Source organism: Rhinopithecus roxellana, chromosome 3, assembly GCF_007565055.1.
Source record: "Rhinopithecus roxellana isolate Shanxi Qingling chromosome 3, ASM756505v1, whole genome shotgun sequence".
NCBI lineage: Eukaryota > Metazoa > Chordata > Mammalia > Primates > Cercopithecidae > Rhinopithecus > Rhinopithecus roxellana.
In genome coordinates, this window is record NC_044551.1 from 52,711,007 (window position 1) to 52,734,924 (window position 23,918).

Genomic DNA, 23,918 nt, shown 5'->3' on the forward strand with positions numbered 1-23,918 from the left:
AATCTGATCTGAGAGGAGTTATGGACATTTTGAGCTTTTCTTTTCACATTCTAATAGAATGTGTGGCAATACATACATGAGGTATGTACCCTAAATGAATTTCCTTGAGGAATTCTTAATTCACAGTCTCTACACAAAACATATGAATTCTCCTTCCTTTTCTCCTCAGCAGAAATGAAATACTTCACCATCAATTTTAATGGTAGGAAGAGAAAAAAACATTAGAGAAGCACTGAATCTTCCTACTAAAGCATAAAAATGTCTACCTCTGTAAATTTATGATTGTGAATTCCAGGAGTCATAGCTTGCAGCTAAGTAGCTTGTGTTTTAGAAGAAATTTTAAGATGCCAGTGTCTCATATAATTTCATATATATTTTTCTTTATAAGTAAAATAAAATCTGAGGTTTTAATCTGTCACCCACTGGAAGCTTGGAATCACAAATGTGCTAAATTTACCAGCAGAGATAGAAACAACCATGCCCTGGTTAAACCGCAGCCGTAACAATGACTGACAAATAGGAAAGTTTGGTCAATCTTGACTTTCCACAAGGGCAATGGTAGAACTATTCAAACTTTCAGCCACTTGAGAAACAAAATATTGAGTGTTTGTAAATATTAAAATTAAATAACAACTTTAAGTGTAAGGTGTATTTTAATCACTGAATACCTAATCTCTGCCATTATCTCACTAACGCTTTCCACTGAAGCTAAATTTGTGCACTGTCCAATATTACCGTGCATATTCCAGACCCCAAGCCTTGGTTCATGTCAAGTGTCCTTTCCATGAATACCCTGCTTTCTCCATACAATCCACAGCCTACAAACATGGCCCTCCCCGATGGGTAATCTTCCTTCATCCGCTTCCATTGTGATCACTATGGCCTTTGAAGTCTGTTTTGTGTTTAGTAAAATGTTTTCTGTATTACTTTAGAGATTCGCATATCTGTTTCCATATCATTGAACATTCTAATCATAGCATTTCAACTTCATAAGCTGTATCTTATATGTCTTTATACCCCACATTTTATACAGAGTGGAAACACATTCAGCACACATTGAATTGGCAATGATGAATGAAAAAAACAGATTTCTGTATTACATTGCTGATGGATATGCATCAGTTAAATGTCTAATTATTTTTGCTTTCTATACAGACAAAAATTTATGGAAGATGCATTATCTTCATAAAGTCATTTGGGAAAATTCAGAATGTGAAATATAGATAGCATGTAATATAGTAAATATTAAAATTCTTAAATATAAATTGTGTAGATAACATAAAGAATTTTACAAGTACCTAAATCACCACAATCAGGCAGTTGAAGAGAAGACTTACTACTGCCAACATGTTTAGTGCCTTCGTTTAGAAAATGGTCAACGAAACTTTTAGATATATCTAAATCTCTTAGTACTCATATTCATTTGAATAAACAGATCTTCCAATGAAACAGGAGTACCTTAAGGCCAGGTACCATATGTGGTTAAATAGGTAGATATTTCAAATGTGTACATTCACGAGCATCTCTGGGGCAACTTGTCACACAACTTATGCCTGGGACCCACTGCCCTGGATTCTAATTCAGTAGGTCGAAGATGTGAGTAGATTTGCACGGTAATGAGCACTTTACATCATTTAGTTATTAAGTGGTCCACGTGTCCCATTAGAGAAACACTGGGAGTCCTACCTATTTTCTGTAAAATAATAAATGTTAAATGAATAAATGAAAAACTGAACAAATTAGAAAAAGAACCAAAAGTAGACCAAGTGTGGTGGCTCATGCCTGTAATTCCAGCACTTTGGGAGGCCGAGGTGGGCGGATCATTTGAGGCCAGGAGTTCAAGACCGGCCTGGCCAACATGATGAAACCCCAATTCTACTAAAAATACAAAAAATAGCTGGGCATGATGGCATGCGCCTGTAGCCCCAGCTACTCAGGATGCAGAAGAAGGGGAATCACTTGAACCCAAGAGGCAGAGGTTGCAGTGAGCAGAGATCACACCACTGTACTCCAGCCTGGGTGACAGAATGAGGCTCTGTCTCAAAATAGAAAGAAAAAGAAAGAAAGAAAGAAAGAAAGAAAGAAAGAAAGAAAGAAAGAAAGAAAGAAAGAAAGGAAGGAAGGAAGGAAGGAAGGAAGGAAGGAAGGAAGGAAGGAAGGAAGGAAGGAAGGAAGGAAGGAAGGAAGGAAGGAAGGAAGGAAGGAAGGAAGGAAGGAAGGAAAATTAGCAGAAGTACGCATGTGTAGTTTAGACATAGAAGGAACCTTACCATTTTATCTCATAAATATGTGTGTCTACCTTAGAGGTTTTTGTAAGAATTTAAATGTGCAGGCTTGTTTATTTGTTCTAGCCTGTTAGGCATTTTTATTTTGCAGTCTTCTGTGGTATTATCTAATAAACAAAATGTGTACAACATTTTCATCTTGGATTCTTTTCAGTGGGTAAAAATGCAAGAAAACATTTTGGAGGATCTACTGCTGTACGAATATTATTAGTCAGGAGGCATAAACATATGGTAGGCTAGTGGCTCAAGCTCAACAAGTAATGTTTATAATCACAGACACATTTTCAATGTTATGAACTTGTGTACAGCAGAAAGTAATTCCCAGTTACAAGCCCCTACATATCAAGGTGATTGGGAAACAGTAGTCAGAGGTAATTTGCTGGCAATCGGGCACCTACATTGTTTACCAGCGAAGTAATAAGAAACAAAACAAAATGATACACAGGTAATCACATCCTGTTGATTCAACCCAGCATCACAGGAGAATAAGAGGCAACAATTCAAGTTAAAATTTTTGAAGTAAACATTCCCAGTGAAGTCTTTCCGACAAACATTCAGAATATGCCATAACCATTTACCTAGGATGTATTGAAAAGAGGAGCTTTTTCTTTATTTTTAAACAAATGAGCAATGCAGTAATTTATGGAAATTAATTTCACTGCTCTGTATTTTTGGCTTTAAAAATGTACTAAATGAAAAGGCTACACAGTGTTCCCTTAGTAAGACTTTATCAAAGACAAGAGTAAATTATTTTGCAATTACTGTATACATGGACTCATGAGAGAAATGGCCAACCAAACAAACAAAACATATTTTCTTACTTGGACTAGGTATATATAATTTATTATATCTTTATCCATTGGCTTAGCTTTTATAATTGAGTAAAATGCACTTCACTCTTGTATATTATGTGCCTATGTGATCCCCATACACATCTATTTGTTGGCATGACGTGATGAAGATAAAGTGTGAAGAAATGCATGGAAACATAATGGCAGGACTTTGCCTTTTTAATTGTTGTCTATTCAGCATATGGTCTTGAATCACCTGCACATAAATAAAACGGAATATTTGTATCCAACCCCCCTAGAGTTCATAAGTTAAATTCCTAACCCCAAATAGGATGGTATTTACAGATGAGGCCTCTGGAATGAAGGTAGGCTTAGATTAGGTCATGAGGAAGAGACCTTCATGATGAAAATAGTGGCTTAAAAAAATTAAAAAAAAAAAAAAAAAAAAAAAAGAGAGATTCCCCATCCTCTTCTCAGTGCTTGCAAAGAAGAAAGCCCATGTGAGGACGCTGTAAGAAAGTGGCCATATGCAAGCCATGCAGAGACACCTCACCAGGAATAAAATCATCCGGTACCTCGATCTTGGACTTTCTAGCTTCTGGAAGTGTGAGAAATAAATCTCTGTTTTTAAAACCACCGAACTTATGGTATTTTGTTCTGGCAGTCTGAGCAGATTAATACAATAGTCTATTGGAGATATGTGTAAGCCAGTCCCACTTCGGATTACTAAATCAAAATTTCTGGGGACTGAATACAAGCAATTTGTTCATTGAGGAAACTTCAGGATAATTTTAAACAGAAGTTTGAAGACCAATAGCAATATTCTAAAAATTAGAGTGACAAAATAATTGATCGTCCAAACTGCCACACTGTTTTAAATAAAAGGGAGCATTGGAAAAGTTAAGCTAGGACAAGGTAGTCTGAACATTTCCTGAAAATACCGTTACGTATGATCATTTTGCCTGTATAGCTTCACATTTAACCCATTTTTTATTAAAACGATCGTTCTGCTTGATGTTTTCACTATGGTCAAATGTAGCTTCGTGCATAAAATTTGGGCCGGGGGGAATCAATGTATATATCTGTGTGGTGAGGGTGTAGGTGTGTGTTTACTCATAACATATATTTTATTCTGTTAAAAAAAAAGACAGCTATTATGCTAAGCATTGAGAATGGAATGTAGGCTGTGAATTACTCTTGAATTTAATTCTTTTTATCACAATATTGGTAAGATATAAATGTTTGCCATTTTCCCCTAACTTATTTCAACATTGTTCACAAATTCAGGTAAATTCATTATACAATCCAGAAACCACACTTATTTGTGTTTACCCAAATGAGTTGAAAATTTGGGTTTATACAAAAACCCATACGTAGATGTTATGCAGTTTTCTTCCTAATCACTGAAACTCAGAAGCAAGTAGATGGCCTTCAGTAAGTGAGTAAATAAAATAAATTGTGATCCATCCAGATAATGGAATATTAGTCAGAGTTAAAAGGAAATGAGCTACCATGCTGTGAAAAGACATAAAGAAACCTTAAATGCATATGACTAAGTAAAAGAAACCAATCTGAAAGGCTAACTGTATGATTCCAATTACATGACATTTGGAATAGGCAAAACTATGAAGGCAGTAAAAAGATTAGTGGTTGCCAGGGGCTGGGGTAGGAGAGGGATAAATGATAGAGAAGAGACAATTTTTAGAGCAGTGAAACTATTCTTTTGGTACTATGAAGTAGTTTAATGTCATCATAGCTGTCAAAACCCATAGAACATAAAACACCAAGTGTAAACCCTATTGTAAAATCTGGACTTTGGATAGTAAAGATGTGTCAATGTAGGTTCATCAATAGTAGCAAATGTACCATTCTGGTATGGAACGCTGTAAGTGGGGATGCTGTGCTCATGGAGGAGGTAAAGGGTATATGGGAATTTTTTGTACTTTCTGCTCAATTTTACTGTGAAAGGACCTCAAACTGCTCTAAATAGAGTCTATTTAAAAGGAAAAATACGAAGTTACTGTGTATCAGTTGTACTTTAAATTATCCCAGAAAATGCATCTGGGCTTCAGGTTAAAAAGTGATCATCTTTTACTGAAATCATGTTGCTATGGCAATTTGACTGTAACACTTTCTGATTATCTGTATGTCTCCAGCAGGGGTCATAGTTAAGCACATGCAGTTGGGCCATCCTCAAGAGAGTTGTGATTTGTTTGTTTGTTTGTTTTTTGTTTTGTTTTGAGATGGAGTCTCACTCTGTCACCCAGGGTGAAGTGTAGTGTGCAATCTTGGCTCACTGCAACCTCCACCTCCCAAGCAGTTCAAGCAATTATCTTGCCTCAGCCTCCTGACTAGCTGGGACTACAGGTGCCCACCACCACGCCCGGCTAATTTTTTGTATTTTTAGTAGAGACAGGCTTTCACTGTGTTAGCCAGGATGGTCTTGATCTCCTGACCTCGTGATCTGCCTACCTCGGCCTCCCAAAGTGCTGGGATTACAGGCCTGAGTCGCCATGCCCAACCAAGAGTTGTGATTTTAAATTAATCCCGAGACAATCCTTTCAGAGAAGTATGGGTCCTTTTTGGATATGGTCTTTTCTATTCAGGAGCAAATTTGGCTGGCAAGTTTCTTCCCATTCCATCCTGGAAGTGGTTGTAGATATGTGTCATTCACTTCATAATACTTAGTTTTACCTTTACATATCTATTTTGCAAAACTCACTAATAATTTTATTGTAAACCTTTATCTTTGATAATAATCTCATATTTCTCCCCACCAAAAACAAGTCCCATTTATAATTAATTCTCCTTAGGAAAGACAGCTTTACTTTTTTCAAGTAGTAGAAAACATAAATTTCTTTCATAAAACACTTTCATAAATTATTTGCTTGTTCGTTTCTGTATCAATTCAGTTCCTACTAATGTAATTATCACATGATAAAACATTGTTTTTTTAATAAGTGCTTGAGGCTTTTTCATATGCATGCGTTAGATGAATCATTTATTATCATATTATTACAGTTTCTTTTGATAAGAATAATTTTCATTTCTATTTAGCTTCAGGAAAGTTTTTCTGAATTCCCTCAATTATATGTTCACAATATGTGAAAGTTATGGGATCTACTCTTCTGATACCTGAGGCTCTCCTCTCAAAGTCATTATTACATAGCCAATCAATTCAGTAAAAAAAGAAAATAGTGATTTACTTTTTTATGTTCAAAATAAGTGTAAAAACAAGTCATTGAATACTCCTTTCTGCTTTTAAAAGGCTATTTTATCATAAATATATAACTCCTTTCTTCTCATAAATGAAAATATTGTCCATAAAAGTATTTGGTAAAGCTTATAGGTAACAGTTATAATCGACAACTTCTTAAGAATTGTACTGTAACTAATCAAGTGTGAGTTTGATTGAAAGTCATTGGTGTATTTATTAAAGATGACATGATTAAAATATTTTTAATGAAAATACATTTATGAAAAAATGACTTATGTTTGAAGGATCAAATATGTTTATATATTATAATTATATGCATATATAGATGGACATATAAATACATATATACACATAAATATACATATATTTATACACATGTTTATAATCTCATGGACATGAGGACAATATTCTATGTTATGGCATAGTTAATATCCCCTGAGTAAGCGTTATCCTCCAGAAAATGTGTTTTTAGCTTTAAAATGTAAGACTCTATTAACAGAGCTATTTAATTGATGTATGTTGAGGTAGGTGTTTATGTATGCATAATCACAAATGGGTATTTAATAGTTTTAATTTCTTTATCAACCCAAGGGTTCATCATGCAAAAGTGTGTTAAACATCCCTCTTTGCACTACTATGATAAAAAATGTGATTTTTTTACATATGATTTATACAATAAACCCTATCAGTTTCTTTATTTTGCCTAAATACTAAGTATTTTAACTAAATACTTAGTTCTCCTTAAAGTTGTTTTCTAACAAAAATAGTGACTTTCTTAGTCTTTGATACATGTTAAGATGCCTCCTGCCTACAATCACTGTTTAAGTGTCCAAACTCCTCAAATGTTTTCCATCATTAAACATTGATAACTCTGCCAGGAAGCTATGTAAATTGTTCTATAAAGAGGAAAATTAGCTTCTGCTTAAATCAATATGACCATCTTAGTTGACACTTCTGAGGAGCTCAAGTTGTAAAATGTTCAGCACACTAGCACTAGGAATAGGGTGTCAGGACTGTCCTTCAGGGACCATGTACTTTTTTTGTTTTTTTTTTTTTTGTATTTTTTTTTTTGAGATGGAGTCTCGCTTTGTCGCCCAGGCTGGAGTGCAGTGGCATGATCGCCGCTCACTGCAACCTTGTCTTCCGGGTTCAAGCGATTCTCCTGCCTCAGACTCCTGAGTAGCTGGGATTACAGGCATGTGCCACCACACCCGGATAATTTTTTTGTATTTTTAGCAGAGACGGGTTTCACCACATAGGCCAGGCTGGTCTCAAACTCCTGACCTTGTGATGCGCCCACCTCGGCCTCCCAAAGTACTGAGATTACAGGCATGAGCCATGTCGGGAACCAAGGGACCATCTATGTAAGGAATGCAGAGAGATAGGCATCTTAATTTACTTAATAGGATGTTTGGGGCATGGGATAATAAGTAAATTTTTCAAAGAGACAGTATTCATGCATTGGTAAGGTATTGTTTTTTCTCAGACGTGAGGCTTTATCCCAAAAATATGCTATTTTAAAAGACATTTGTTAAAATATGTATGTATGTTTGTTGATACTTGTTTATTGTATAGCTCATACGGTTTATTAAAACATATCTATTCCAGGAGTTATTAGAACGGCCTTACATAACATGGACAGAGAAGCCAGAGAACATTACTCGGTGGTCATTCAAGCCAAAGACATGGCTGGGCAAGTTGGAGGGCTTTCTGGGTCTACAACAGTCAACATCACCTTAACTGATGTCAATGACAACCCACCACGCTTTCCTCAAAGTACGTATTTGTTTTCCATGATTTGAATTTATCATTATCTTTTTATGTAAAGATGAAATACTTGAACAATGTTATGTTACTGTTTCCTTAAGTGGAATTGTTCTGTTTTTGTGCTGTATGGTCACCGTTCTTCATGTAAGACTCACGAAAAACACTCCAGCTATGGTCTTCTGAACCTAGGAAATAACTGGGAACATGTTCAGAGTGGGAGTTTCATTTGGCATCAAGTTAAGTATTAAAAATGATGTGGTGTTACTAAAATCTGGCACCTTGCCTTTGCCGCTGTAGCTGTGTATTCTTAAAGTATTCATGGGGATGTTGAAAATGTATTTTGATGTGGACATTCTTCTCATGCAATCTTATTCCATACATACTTTCTGTGACTAAAATTAAAAAAAAACAACTCTTCATGTTATGAATTAATGCTCAATTAAGATGCATGCATGCAAGCACACACATACACACACACACGTGCGTGTGCTCACACACGCACACACAGACACACACACACACACACTCATTATCCAAAAGCAAGTTGCAGCTAATATGGTAAGATGGAGTCTCAGAGTAAAATATAAGACTTGAAAACAGAAAGCATAATTCAGTAGGCAATTTGGGGAGACAGGAGAGATATGAATCCTGTGGGTTTGGAGGGAGATGGTGTTTATGACATGTTCCAAACATAAAGGATATAATTATAATATATTTGAGTATTTTAAAAATGGAAGATACTATAGATAACATTTTATACGGCAGTCACAAATATCCTACAGAGGAGTTGTCTCTTACATTCATCTTACAAATGATTTTTAAAAACTGTCATAAAGTAGATGCTTTGGTATGTCATAAAGGCTCTTCTCAAGTCAGAGTGAAATGCTTTTCTCAGCTTTATCTCTTGTCTCTTAATAGTATTGGCAGTACACCTCAGGCCTAGACACAGTGGAATGCTGCCTCCTCCTAAAATATAACACTTTGTATATCCTTACTTCAACTAAAATTTTTCTTTATTCACAGCCCTTTGTTAAAATCCCTTTTACAAACTTCTCTGAAATTCCTGTTGCAGAATTAGAAGATACTCACTGTTTTTTCCGTCTTGCAGAGCACTTCTGCGTGCTTGTTCATGTTAGACTAATTTCTGCAGGTACATAGATCCCCTTCCACTTATGAGATCCTATAATAGGAAGACATTGAATTGTTTTTGTAAACTTAGGTGTTCAGCCCAGCGAGTACCCAGCATTGGATAATTGATTCTTAACGAGTAAATTAGTTGAATTTAAATACTCTGTCAAACTATCATTATTAAAAGATTATTATTAAATGCATGCAAATCATAGTCATAGTTAAGTAAAATTCATTTTAAAATATTGATGCCAGAGATAAGATAATGTTACTTGGTGCGTTCATGTGGCCTTCGCTCTATGAAAAAAGTACAGATCACAGGTAAGTTCACATTTTATTGAGCCATAAAATATAATTAAATTTTAAAACATTTTACAGATTAGGATGAACCTTTGTATCACTGTTATCACTTAGTTCGAACAATATGCATATACATATATATCACCATGAGGTAAATGTTATTACTTCATAGATCGGTACAACTGAAGTTGAAGATTAAAAAAAGATAATAAGTGATAATACAGACTCAGAAGAATATAAACTTTATTTTAATTTAGGATACCAACTTGTCTATCTTTTTTTCAAATAGATTCTACCACCACTATTTTCAAGATGTACATTCATATTATAGCCTTAATAGAAAACTCAGGTTGTACATCATAGGGTTCAGTAAATGCTAGTTTGTAGTACATATAGCATCTCCCATTCTCTTTTTCTCCATCTTTTCCTAAAATAATTATTAAATTTACATACAGGTTTATTAAGACTGACTTTAGAGATTTACAGAACATTTTAATTGTGATGGATATAAGGAATATTATTCATATAGATGAATATAGATATATAATAAAGAGACATTTGTTCCTAATTTTATTATTTTGATCAATAATAGTGTTAGTGTTGAAGCATCAGTGTACAATGAAAATAATCTCTTTACCTGACAAACAGAATAAGTGTATACCCTCTGAGTTAACTCATTGTGTCTAATGAATTCTATCTTTCTTCAGTCAGTAACATTCCAGTAGAACGGTTGACAGGTATAAATCCTGCTGCAAATATACGAGAAAAAAACAAACAACCCCATCAAAAAGTGGGGAAAGGATATGAACAGACATTTCTCAAAAGAAGATATTCATACAGCCAACAGACACATGAAAAAATGCTCATCATCACTGGCCATCAGAGAAATGCAAATCAAAACCACAATGAGATACCATCTCACACCAGTTAGAATGGCAATCATTAAGAAGTCAGGAAACAACAGGTGTTGGAGAGGATGTGGAGAAATAGGAACACTTTTACACTGTTGGTGGGATTGTAAACTAGTTCAACCATTATGGAAAACAGTATGGCAATTCCTCAAGGATCTAGAACTAGATGTACCATATGACCCAGCCATCCCACTACTGGGTATATACCCAAAGGATTATAAATTAGTCTACTACAAAGACACATGCACACGTATGTTTATTGCGGCACTATTCACAATAGCAAAGACTTGGAATCAACCCAAATGTCCATCTGTGACAGACTGGATTAAGAAAATGTGGCACATATACACCATGGAATACTATGCAGCCATAAAAAAGGATGAGTTTGCGTCCTTTGTAGGGACATGGATGCAGCTGGAAACCATCATTCTTAGCAAACTATCACAAGAAGAGAAAACCAAACACTTTCAAGGTGTTCTTAGAGTTTTGAAAAACTTTGGGTTTCTTAAAATATACTTTATTTTGCACTCCATTTGAACAAAACAATGCTGCCTTTGCAAAAGTTTGCTGTCACCATGACAAAAGTAGCTTGTAGTGAAATGCTCTTTAATTTATCCATAAATTGCAATTTATTAAATAAACAGCTATGTAGCTAGTGGGGAAGTATTGTATGCTGCTTGGAGAAAAGAAATGATATAAGGACATGTATTCACAAAATACCATGACATGAGCAAGTCTATACACAGTTCAAATTCTATAAAGTTCATATCCTGTCATCAAATGGAACCAGTAGTTGAATTGTTTCTCTTAATGTGAGGTTTTTTCAGTTGCCCTTTCTACTTCTTTCTCTCATCACCTGTCTGAGACAGTTATACTTCTTACAATTGACTCTTGTATAAACATCCCCCACTACAAATTTTGGAAAAAAATATTCTCTCAAAGTGTTTTTTCCTCCATGGTTAATCTATCATGCTTGAGAAAGTGAGTAGGGTAGTTATATTGCATGGTAATTAGTTATCACTTTATCTTGAAGTAAATAGGCTTTGAGTAAGTGTTTGAGAGGTAGTAAATTAGAGCTAATAATTTGTTTTACAATGTCTCTACTCTAGAGAGTTACAAACTCAGTAGCTTAGGATACAAGTCAGATAAATGGCTTGAAGGAAACAGGTTGCTTGTCAGTATCAGGAATGTGAAAAAGGAGCATAGAGACTGGATAATGCATGCCCAACTACAAGGGTAGTTAATTCAAATTGATGCCTACCTTTGGGCTACATGGTGTTGGGAAAGGAGCCACTGAAACAAAACAAAACAATATAAAAAGACTCATAGTGAAAGAAAACAAATCAGCCCATCTATGACTTGAAATTCTACTCAAAGTACACAAATGATGTGCACTTCTCCTTCTAGAGAAAATCATCTATCTAAAGATATAAAATTCCCTAGTGTTAGTTCTTTTATTAAAGATCATCTATCTTATTCATCCATTTCCTGTTCTGGATTTTAAAAACTGTATTCTGGGTTATGGTTGTTGCATAACTTATTCTTGGATAGATTAAAAGTCACTGACATTTACTATTCTGCACAAACCATATGCATATAAAATTCAATACTTTACATGAAAGTTTACAAAACAAACCTTCTATATCCTAAATGGAAGGAATTATATCGTTATATTGAGGATCGCTCTTGTAAGGTAAATAATCTAGTAACAGAAAGAAGCATAACACATGCCAAATAATCACAATGAATCAACCTTTAGGGCTTGATCCTCCAATATTACATTGCACCAACTGCAGCCACAAGTGAGCTTAAGTTTTTGGAAACTTACTATCATTATGTTAGATTAATCTAACATAACTTTCTCCAGAACTTAAATGATAGCAAATTGCCAAGGATGTAAACTCACTTGTGACTGCAGTTGGTTTAGTATCATGTAATATTGGAGGATCAAGCTCTAAAAGTTCAATAGATGGCAGTATTTCCCATAAAGTTAGTAAACATCACAATTGTTTAACTGGTTTGGACAATGTATAATGTTAATGAAAAAGAAAATACTGCTGAAGATATTGGCACTGATGTGATACTTTTAGGGGAGAGCTGTTTTTTTTTATTTTCATTGTTATGAGAACAAATATGAATTTATATAGTATTTTCATCATTAACATTGTGTTTGAAACAAATTAAAAGAAAAAAAGTTTCACCCTTGACCCATCAAAATGTGCAGGATTTTTTTTTTTTTTTTAATTATCAAAGAATTGGGGTCTTCCTAGTGTCTTTTGAAAATGATATCTGGGTCATTTTATTATGGTTGCAGGCATATATTTTGAAACATTTTGAGCATTTATTTAAAATACCAGTATATATTTGATTTTGATAACTGTTCCTAATCACTTTAAAATAAGGTAAATTTTGCAGCTGCTTGGTTAGTGTTCTATATATGTAAATTTCATTCCAGTTTATTCCTTGTACCATTCCAATTTTCTATATCCTTATAGAATGTTTGCTTGTCTGTTACTGAGAGATATGTTAAAGGCTTCCAAGATGTTAGTGGATGTTTCCATTTCTCTTCTTTTCCCTCTAATTTTTCTTAGATGCAATTTGAAACCATGCTATTGGATGCACACAGGTTGAAAGTTTTGATATCTTTCTCTTGATTAAAATTGTTTTATTGTGAAACATATCTCTATAGTTCTAATAATGCTGCATACCTTAAAGTCTAATTTGTCTCCTATAGCTGTTCCAGAGTTTTCTTTTTTTTCCTTCATATCTTTTTGGTTATGGTTTGCATGGTATAATGCTTTCTATAATTTTACTTTCAAACTTTATTGTTCTTAATTTTTATTCTTAATTTATACATGTTTCTTGTGACCAATTAGCTAATATTTTTGTTTTTTAGTTTAAAATGACGTTATAATTTCTCTTGCTTTTGTTGATTTACTACACTTATAATTACCTTAATTACTGACATAGTTTCATTTAGGTATATCATTTGCTATTTGTCTAATATTTTCTTCTCTTTTTTCCCTTCTCTCACATTCTTTGAATTATTTAATTTCATTAATTTTGTCCTCCATTCAGTGTTTTAAAATTTTACATCTTTACACTTTTTTCTATTTAAATAACACTATAGATATTATTATTTATTTCACTCTACCTTAAATTATTTCATTGCTTGAAAATAGAACAACTTTAAAACTGTTTAGTGTCATTAACCCTTTGTTGCTTTTTTTTCTATTTTTGTCATCTTATATATTCAGTCCTATATGAAATTGTCATTATTGCTGTTGTGTTTATACCAAATAATTATTTTTTAAGTCAAGAATAATTTACCCCTCCTGGTACTATTTATTTCTCTTTGAATTTCTGTATTTCATTCTAGAATTATTGTTTTCTAAGGGGAATTATAAATTTCCTAAAAATACTATGTTTTCCCATTTTTAGTGATAGACAGCTGGCAATAATTTTCTCAGCTTTTCTGTATAAATTTACAATTTTGCCTTTATTTGTAGAGGGCATTTCCAATCAGAGTAGAATTTTAGTTTGAAAAATTTTCTCTGTTTCAATAATTATTAATATAATTTGCTGTTTACCATCTTGTTCATTGAAAAAAGCAACTGTAGAATTGCTTTACTGTACATTAGTTTATTGTAGTTTAATGCATCTTTCTTCTCTTAAGATATTCTTTGTTGTATTTTGTTTTCAAAAGTTTAACCTACAAAGTACCTAGGTATTTACTTTTTAAAAATCTGACTTATTGTTGTAATGATTTTTTAAGCTATCTTTTGTTAGTTTTGAGAAACTCTTGGTCAGAATTTTTCCAAGTATTTCTTCGACCTCATTTTCTCACTTCTCTTCTACTAGTTCTACAAAATATGTCAGCTAGGTATTTCAATTATATACATCCATCTTTACTGTCTTTGCTGTATAATAGTTATTATTCTACAGTTTTTTACAGTCTTCTTTAACCTGGATATTTTATATTAACCTATGTTCTAGTACACCAATCCTTTCTTCTGTTTTTTATTCAGCAATTAAACCCATCTATTAAATATATTAGGTACACACTTCAGCATTGATATTTTTGTTCTAAAATTTTTATTGGGTAGTAGATACAGATGATTAGTATCTGTTGAAATTCCCCATCCTTTTCTTTATTTAAACATATTAACCATGCTTATTTCAAATCTTTTTTGTAGAATTCTAATATCATAATCATGCCTAGGCATTTCTTTTTTAATTTTTTCTTTCTTAGTTTTAGTCAATGCTCATTTTTAATCATGCCTTTGAATTACTGATTGAACATTACATAAAGGAGTTGCAGAGGTTCATGATTATGCAATCTTTCAAAGAGGGGCGAGTTATTTCTTGCAGACATATAGAGTGTGGATTACTTAAATCAGTTGGATTCTGTTAGCACTAGCTTATTTTATTTATCTCCTTACTTCCGAGAAGTAACTCTTACTCCTGAATCTAGATCTTTCTTCATTTACTCTCCACTAGTCTCAAGTGTTTACTAATTTCTGACTCCCCAGTACCTCATGGCTGCTGAAATCTCTGCCTAGCGCCTTTGCCTTCCAGATATACATTCTCTTGGTTTCTCTGCGCCTCTACACATGTCAAAGTAGTGGGTGTGTCTACAATTACCACAAGAAAATTGGCATCACTTACCTGAGGTTTCTTCTTCTCTGTGCTTTTGTCCTCAATTTCTCAGCCCCTGTGCCAGCTCTGAGCTCCAACCTGCCTCCAAAAGCTCCACAATTTCTGCTTGGACTCTTTCCCCTAGCACTACATATTTTAAAATGCCCTCAGTGTATTTGCATATAAAATTTGTTTTGTTATGGTTTCTTTCTCTCAAGAATCATACTTCATCCAGAGTTCCCTACATTAATTGCTCTTCAATGCCTTAAAACAGTCATTTTCTGTATACTGTGCAGCATTTATAGTTGTTTTATATGGCAGAGTTGGATATACCACTCCATCATATCCACATTTGAAAGATCATTCCACTTAAGTTTAAATGGAAGGATTATGGAAGATAATTAGATGTATTCTATATCAATTTGATATTCTATGTGGCTAAATTGAAAGGATGAACTCTAAAATAAAGCTGAAATTATTACATTAACTTATGAGTAATATTATTATTTTATTTTCATTTAGCCCTCATAAAAACACAATATTTTTTATCTTACATCACGATATTTAATTTATAAAGACAATCGATAATTAATTTATTATATATTATTATATTACATAAGACACATACACCTGTAGATCATATTCTTTCTGACAAAGTAATTGCTATAAATAAATAATAGTATTACATTCTGATTTTAGAGTTGAATATTTTGAAATTATGAGGAGTTGTCTGTTTAGAAATGTACTAGTCATGACATTTCAATGGTATTATGGTTTGTTTTTAATCTATGTGGTTGTGTACCATAACAAAGTTGCAGAATAATTCCTTTTCCTTTACATAATATTTTGTTTAGGTAGAAATCAAATCATTTCCAAGAAATGATTTGATTCTTATAGGTAGGCATTAAAATTAATTTGTACACCTTCAAAGAATGCTTAAAAAGTGGACTGTTTCAATTAAAATTTCCAACAGTCTTTCTTCAAGCATTTATGTGTTATTTATGATTAAGAATGAGAGGAAACAAAGTGTTCCACTATAGTATTACTTGGAAGAAAAAAAAATTCTGTAGAATAATCAGCTTTCCTATAGTGCATGTTGGCACATAGAAACAGAATGTATTGGGTTAAACAATTTTAAAGATGTTTCTGAGAACAGTAAAGATTCTGATAGAGGAAAATTGCCCTTTTAATGTATGGCAAATGGCAGTAGCATGTAAATTTACTTGATTTATGTTTTAAAAAACATTGCACATAGAGCCAACCACAATGCTTAATAATCAATATTCAACATAAGTCTCTTAAATGCAGGAAAATCTCAGAATACTTGTGTGTGTGTGTGTGTGTGTGTGTGTGTGTGTGTGTGTGTGTGTGTGTGTTTTAATTTGAAATTAGCATTCTCAGCATAAACTATATTTGCATAAACATTTAAAGTGGAGATTGTAAAAACTCTCTGATTAATTTTATCAGGAAAGACAGGCAAACTGTAAGTCAGACATCATAGTTTCTAACCACTCACATGTCAGTCAGTTTTCCCCGAGAAGCATCTCACTTTCTCAAGTAAATATTATAAAATAGTAAATAGTTCTAACAAATGTAATGATTAAATTTATTACAGAGTTTGTAGTATAGGTCCTTGGGGTAATCATAGGGAATGACTTATTCAAGTAACTGACAAAATTACTGTAGTAAAGACACAAGGTCTTTTATTTTTTTTATTTTTTATTATTTATTTATTTATTTATTTATTTATTTATTTATTTTTTGAGACGGAGTCTCGCTCTGTGGCCCAGGCTGGAGTGCAGTGGCCGGATCTCAGCTCACTGCCAGCTCCGCCTCCCGGGTTTACGCCATTCTCCTGCCTCAGCCTCCCGAGTAGCTGGGATTACAGGTGCCCGCCACCTCGCCCAGCTAGTTTTTTGTAGTAGAGAAGGGGTTTCACCGTGTTCGCCAGGATGGTCTCGATCTCCTGACCTCGTGATCCACACGTCTCGGCCTCCCAAAGTGCTGGGATTACAGGCTTGAGCCACCGCGCCCGGCCTTTCACAAGGTCTTTTAAAAAGCAACTAGAATCAATGCTGTCCTGGAGGAAAAGAAGTATATTAAAAGAGACAAGCCTCAGTGAGACAAATGTCTTTTTATTATTCCCATCATATCATCCTTCCTTAAATGTACTTTACGTAATCATTAGTATTTTATGATGCAGTCTAAGAAATTATGTGAAAGGATCACATATGGCATACAAAATTATGGTGCATCCAGATACAAAGCTATTACACAGTGAAATCTGTATTCCTAAGTTGTGTAAAATTGTGTAGTCTTAAAACCAGAATAAATTATTCTAGCACTACTTGAAGAAATTAAAAAGGAAAAAAAAAATAACTTCTAATGAGTTAGAATATAATTTATAAATTATTCACATATATTTGGAATGCAAAAAGATTTTATTGATATAATGTAAACAATTCGGTGCCTAAAGTTGAAAAATGCACATTGCCCTACCTCATATCTCAGAAAATCTAAGCCTCACACACTGAAAATCTAAGCAAAACTAGCATTTTGAAGATAATTGTATTTTTTTAGTAATAACATATTCCACTTTTTTATGATTTTGGTCAGGTTTTCATCATAAATTCCCAGCATTTGTTGTATCTCTTCTTCATTTTTCTCATTCTGAAGAACAGCTCAATTAGTAGTTGTTCTCATTTTGATTTTATTTTTTGTAGTTAAAAAATATATACAATAATATTTAGCCTTTTAACAATTCTAATGTGTGCATTTAAGTAACACTATGTATATTCATATTGTTGTGCAACCAATAGTACTACTCATCTACAGAACTCTTTTCGTCTTGCAAACGTAAAACTTTGTACCCAGTGTTTAATGGGTACTTTCCCATTTTCCCTCTCCTGAGTCTCTGGTTATTCAGCTTTCTGTCTCTACAAATTTTACTGTTCTAGGTACTTTATATAAGTGAAATCATGCAATATTTGTCTCTCTGTGCCTGGCTAACTTCAGTAAACATAACATTTCAAGGTTTATCCAGGCTGTAAGATGTATCAAATTTTAATTTCTTTTGTAATGATAATTAATATTTTATTTTATGTGTATACTGCATTTTATCAGTTCCTCTGCTGCTGCATGTTTGGGGTGATTCTACCTTTTGGCTATCATGAGTAAGGTGGCTGTGAATATGGGTGTACGAATATCTCTTTAACACCCCACTTTCAATGCTCTTAAGTATATATCCAGAAGTGGAATTGCTAGATCATGTGGTAATTTTATGTTTATTTATCTATTTATTTATTTATTTTGAGATGGAGTTTCGCTCTTCTTCACTAGGCTGGAGTGCGATGGTGCAATCTCGGCTCACTACACCCTCCGCCTCCTGGATTCAAGGGATTCTTCTGCCTCAGCCTCCTGATTAGCTGGGATTACAGGTGCCTGCCACCATGCCCAGCTAATTTTTTGTACTTTTAGTAGAGACAGAGTTTTACCATGTTGGCCAGGCTGATCTTGAACTCCTGACTGCAGATGATCCACCTGCCTCGGCCTCCCAAAGTGCTAGGATTACAGGCATGAGCCACCATGCCCTGCCATGTTCAATTTTTTTAGAGGCCTCCATACTGTTCTCCATAATGGCTGTACCATTTCACTGCTTCACTAACAGAGCACAAGAGTTCTAATTTCTCCATATCCTCACCAACACTAGTCATTGTCTTCTTTTTTTTTAATTTTAATTTTTTTATCTTCTTTAGAGAGATATCTATTCCAGTTCTTTGCCCATTTAAAAGATAGGAGTGTGTGTGTGTGTGTGTGTGTGTTTTGCAGTGTTGACTTGTAATAGTGTGCATTTATTTATGTCTTTAATTTCTTTCTACAATATTTTGTCATTGTCAGTGCACACATGATTAGATTCATTCCTAAATATTTTATCATTTTTATGTTATTATAAATGAAATTGCTTTATTTTCTTTTGCAATTATTCATTGTCGTGTAACTTTGCTGAATTGCTTTATTAGTTCTAAAAGTTTGTGTGTGTGTGTGTGTGTGGGTGTGTGTATTTGTGTAATCCCTACAGCTTTCTAAATATAAGATCATGTTATCTGTGAACAGAGATAATTGTATTACTTCCTTCCCTATTCAGATGCTTTTAATTTCTTTTTCTTGCCTTATTACTCTGGCTAGGATTTCCAGTATTATGTTGAATAAAAGTTCAAAAGTAGGCATCCTCTTTTGTTCCTGATCTTACAGTAAATGCATTTAATCTTTCACCATTTGAATATTAGTTGTGGGATTTTAACATATGGCTTTTAATTATGTTGAGGAAGTTTCTTTTATTTATAGTTCTATTTTATGTTTTTTAAATCATAAAATGGAATTGAATTTTGTCAATTGCTTTTTCTGTAGAATTGACATGACCTTGTGATTTTTTTTTCTTTATTCTGTTAATGGAAATGAAAATTAATTGATTTTCCTATGTTGAACTAAGTTTGCATTCCAGGAAAAAGGAATCCCAATTGCTCATGGTGTACATTCCTTTGATGTTATGCTGAAATCAGTTTACTAGTATTTTGTTAATAATTTTTGCATTACTATTCATAAGGAATATTGGTTTTTAATTTTCTGTTCTTTTAGTGTCTTTGTCTATTTTTGGTTTCAGGAGAATGCTGGTCTTATAAAATAAATTAGGTAATTTTCCTTGTTTTTTTACTTTTTGCATGATTTTGAGAATTAGTGTTAATTCTCCTTTAAATTGTTAGTAGAATTAAACCAGTACACCCATCTGTTGCAGGACTTTTCTTTCTTGGGAAGTTTTTGGTTGCTTATTGACTCTCCTTATTAGTAGTATGTGTATTCAGGCTTTTCATTTCCTCCAAATTTTGTCATGGTAAGTCATATTTATAAGAATATATTAATTATTTATAGATTATCCCGGTGGTTGGTGTTTGTTTGCAGCACTTCCTTGTAAAATCCTTTTATTTCTGTAAAATCAGGGTGTATTTCTGCTTTATTTCTGATTGTAATTATTTGAGAATCCTCTTTATCTTTCTTAGCCAATCAATTTTGTTGATCTTTTCCTAGAGAGCACAGATCTTGGAACTGGCTTGTCACCTCCTGCAGACCAAGACCTCCTTGCCCTGGGAAGGGAACGGGGCAAGAGCAAGTTGAAACACCACAGATACTTAATGCTTGAGTTTATCTTTTCCTTAGTTGAGTATTTTCTTGCTTTCTGTCCACGTTTGAATGTTTCCAAGAGCTTTTATAAGTTTATTTCACCTAGTTTTAAGTCACTTTTTGATATTTCTATGAAGCTCTTGTTCCCTCATGGAAACATCAAAAAGCAACTTAAAACTAGCTGAGCTAAACTTATAAAAACTCTGGAAAATATTCAAATGTGTATAGGCTTGGAGCTTTGTAATCTGCCATTTTTCCAATGTAAGTCCCATCTTTATTATTTAGGCATTTAAATCGTAAGTGCTACCAACACATTTAACTTTTCCAGATAAGAAAAATAAAAATAGTGTAAGGCATTAAAATACTACATAAAAATAGTGTAAGGCATTAAAATACTATTAGTATTTTAATATAATACTAATAATTTAATATAATTAAATTAGTATTTAAAAATAGTGTAAGGCATTAAAATACTACATATCCTATAGTACATATTAATGTAGTAGATATTTCATTCAAGGAAAAAAAATTTTCCCCATGTACTTTCTATTTTTGTCATGAAAGTATCTAATAATTGCCAAGAATGTACAGACCTTCATGAAAACTATCTTTCTTTTTTTCAAGGCAAAGGACAGAAAAATAAATTCAAGTGTATAAATTATTGATATTTTACTGTTAAAATAATTAGGTATCTAGTATGAAAAAATAATTTAATTTAGAGGAGTGAGGAGAGATAACCCTTAGTCACCCTAAGCATTGACTTTAGTGTTTTAGAGAACAGCTGGCTCAGTAGATGTAAGTTAGCTTAAGAGATTAAAAGCTGGTACCAGCTGAAAAACTCTAGAGGCTTAATATTTATTTATTTATTTATTTATTATTATTATACTGTAAGTACTAGGGTACACGTGCACAACGTACAGGTTTGTTACATATGTATATACATGTGCCATGTTGATGTGCTGCACCCATTAACTCGTCGTTTACATTAGGTATTTATCCTAATGCTATCCCTCCCCCATCCCCACACCCCACAATAGAACCTGGTGTGTGATGTTCCCCTTCCTGTGTCCAAGTGTTCTCATTGTTCAAATTCCCACCCTAGGAGTGAGAACATGCAGTGTTTGGTTTTCTGTCCTTGCAGTAGTTTGCTGAGATGATGGTTTTCAGCTTCATCCATAACAAAGTGACCTTTACAGTTAAAGAGCTCCCCTGTTGCATGGCTAAATAGGTGCTCCAGTGCTCACTGTCTCTCCCACCCTGAAAACATGGAGAACATCATGGGAATTTCATGGGAATTGGATTCCTTTGTATTGAGGCTGTTTTTGTTTGTTTGTTTTGTTTTGTTTTGTTTGTTTTGTTTTGTTTTGTTTTGTTTTTTGAGACAGAGTGTCATTCTGTCGCCCAGGCTGGAGTGCAGTGGCGCGATCTGGGCTCACTGCAAGCTCCACCTCTCGCTGCCTCAGCCTCCCGAGTAGCTGGGACTATAGGCGCCTGCCACCACGCCTGGCTAATTTTTTTTGTATTTTCAGTAGAGACGGAGCCACGATGGTCTCGATCTCCTGACCTAGTGATCCACCTGCCTCGGCTTCCCAAAGTGCTGGGATTACAAGTGTGAGCCACCGTGCCCTGCCAGCTCTGTGTTTTTTTAGTCACTCTTTACTGCTACACAAATCAGATAAAATATCGTCACAGAGCTGATGACTATTAAAATAATAACTGGAGGTGTTCTTTTCTCACTTATGTATATGATGACCAAAATATATACTGTGAGTGTACTGGGCCAGCATAATAAATATGAATATTTTTATATTCGTAAAAGCAGAGCTACATGTAAAGCACCATTATATCTGTTTTACTATATAAATACTTGAAAAATTAATTCTTGCATTTTGAAAATACATGTTAAATGACTTGAATTTTTATAAAAAAGACACATAATCCATTATATAACAGATATTATTTACATCAATTTCTTCATTATATCAACTAGATTCATGATCTATGTTTTTTACATTATATAATCTTAAGACATGTATGAATATGTTGTATCTATTATTTATCTATATATAAATATATGTACATACACATATATGGAAATTATATCTGAAAGCTTAAAGTTATTTTATGGTAGAATACTAAATATGCTATCACTACAATCACAAAGCAATAAACATCAATTGAGTCATATAATTTTTTAAAATTATTTTAGTGATAAAACAACAAATTGCCTTTTTTCTATTTTGTCTTTTCCAATTTTTCATTAATACTCACATATTAGTATGTAGTTATAAATAACCCTTTGTTATAAATACAAATATGCATGTTATTTGCAAATTTCAGTAATTCTGTGAAGTTGGACAACCAGATTCTAAAAGTTATATTACCATTACTGTTTCTCTTTGGCTTAAATAGCTAGAGTTTACTACAGATAACACATCTGTTCATTGTGGGATGTCCTTTGATACTGCCAACTTGAGTAATTTTTAATACTAAACATAATTATTTATCAGTTGTAAGTTTCATGGACATAAACAATTTTGGAGAAGTGAGGAGAGAAGTTAATTTTGATGTCAAATTGATATTTTAAAAATATAATTATCATTGGTTTACATTTTAAATATTCTAAATAGTTTCAATTTACTTATTTTTAAAAAGACACAAGACTATAGATGCCCAGCATAAAGTTGGAGGTGACCATCATTTGAATATTTTAACAGAAACTCAGGATATGGTAGATGTGACTATTCATTTGGAAGCCATAAGTTTATATGTTGATGTTGAAACCACAAGAACAGATGTACCTTTCTGGAGTGTGTGTATAAGGAATAGAAATGAGGTACCAAGTTACGGACAATACTCTCTTTTAAGAAAAAAGTGAAAGATAAGTCTGTAATGAAACTGAGATGTTAGCAAAGTAGTGATACAACCAGGGAAGGGCTGTGTTCTAAAACTCTAGAGAGGGCCTTTCTTTTAGCTATAGCCTAAGTAAATTCTCCTGCATGTGCATATGGAGATATGTAAAGTAAAATTCATTTGACTGTTTCTAAATTAGAAAAACATAAGATTAGATTATTGGTAGCATATTATTAAAATAAATACTACATTCTAATTAATGAACTAGAACTATATACAACATCTTATTTACAACTCAAATTATGATTTTGAATAAAAATACAAAAAAAGATGAATATTGGCCAGGCACGGTGGCTCAAGCCTGTAATCCCAGCACTTTGGGAGGCCGAGACGGGCAGATCACGAGGTGAGGAGATCGAGACCATCCTGGCTAACACGGTGAAACCCCGTCTCTACTAAAAAATACAAAAAACTAGCCGGGCGAGGTGGTGGGCTCCTGTAGTCCCAGCTACTCCGGAGGCTGAGACAGGAGAATGGCGTGAACCCGGGAGGCGGAGCTTGCAGTGAGCTGAGATGGCGCCCCTGCACTCCAGCCTGGGCGACAGAGCGAGACTCCGTCTCAAAAAATAAATAAATAAATAAATAAATAAGATTAATATTAACTTAAAATCTAAATAACTATACTATTTGAATATATATTTGTGGAAATATATTACATTAATGTTTTTAAGATATATAAGGGGATGATCATGGTTCCAGGAGGATGAGCTGAGAATTTGCTTATCGCAAATGGCTCCCTTAGAAGCATCACCTATGCCTTCAATAATGTTACTTTATAAAATGAGACCTGAAA

At 33.6% G+C, this 23,918-nt stretch overlaps 1 protein-coding gene across 9 annotated transcripts in view; it reads left to right on the forward strand.

Annotated features, from left to right (window-relative positions):
• CDH18 (cadherin 18) overlaps positions 1-23,918 on the forward strand; it is a 1,132,251-nt gene that overhangs the window by 972,413 nt on the left and 135,920 nt on the right. For all 9 annotated transcript variants that reach the window (XM_030927840.1, XM_030927845.1, XM_030927844.1 and 6 more), the window contains one exon: positions 7,902-8,069. In XM_030927840.1, the coding sequence (XP_030783700.1) occupies positions 7,902-8,069 (168 nt within the window). The remainder of the gene's footprint in view (positions 1-7,901; positions 8,070-23,918) is intronic.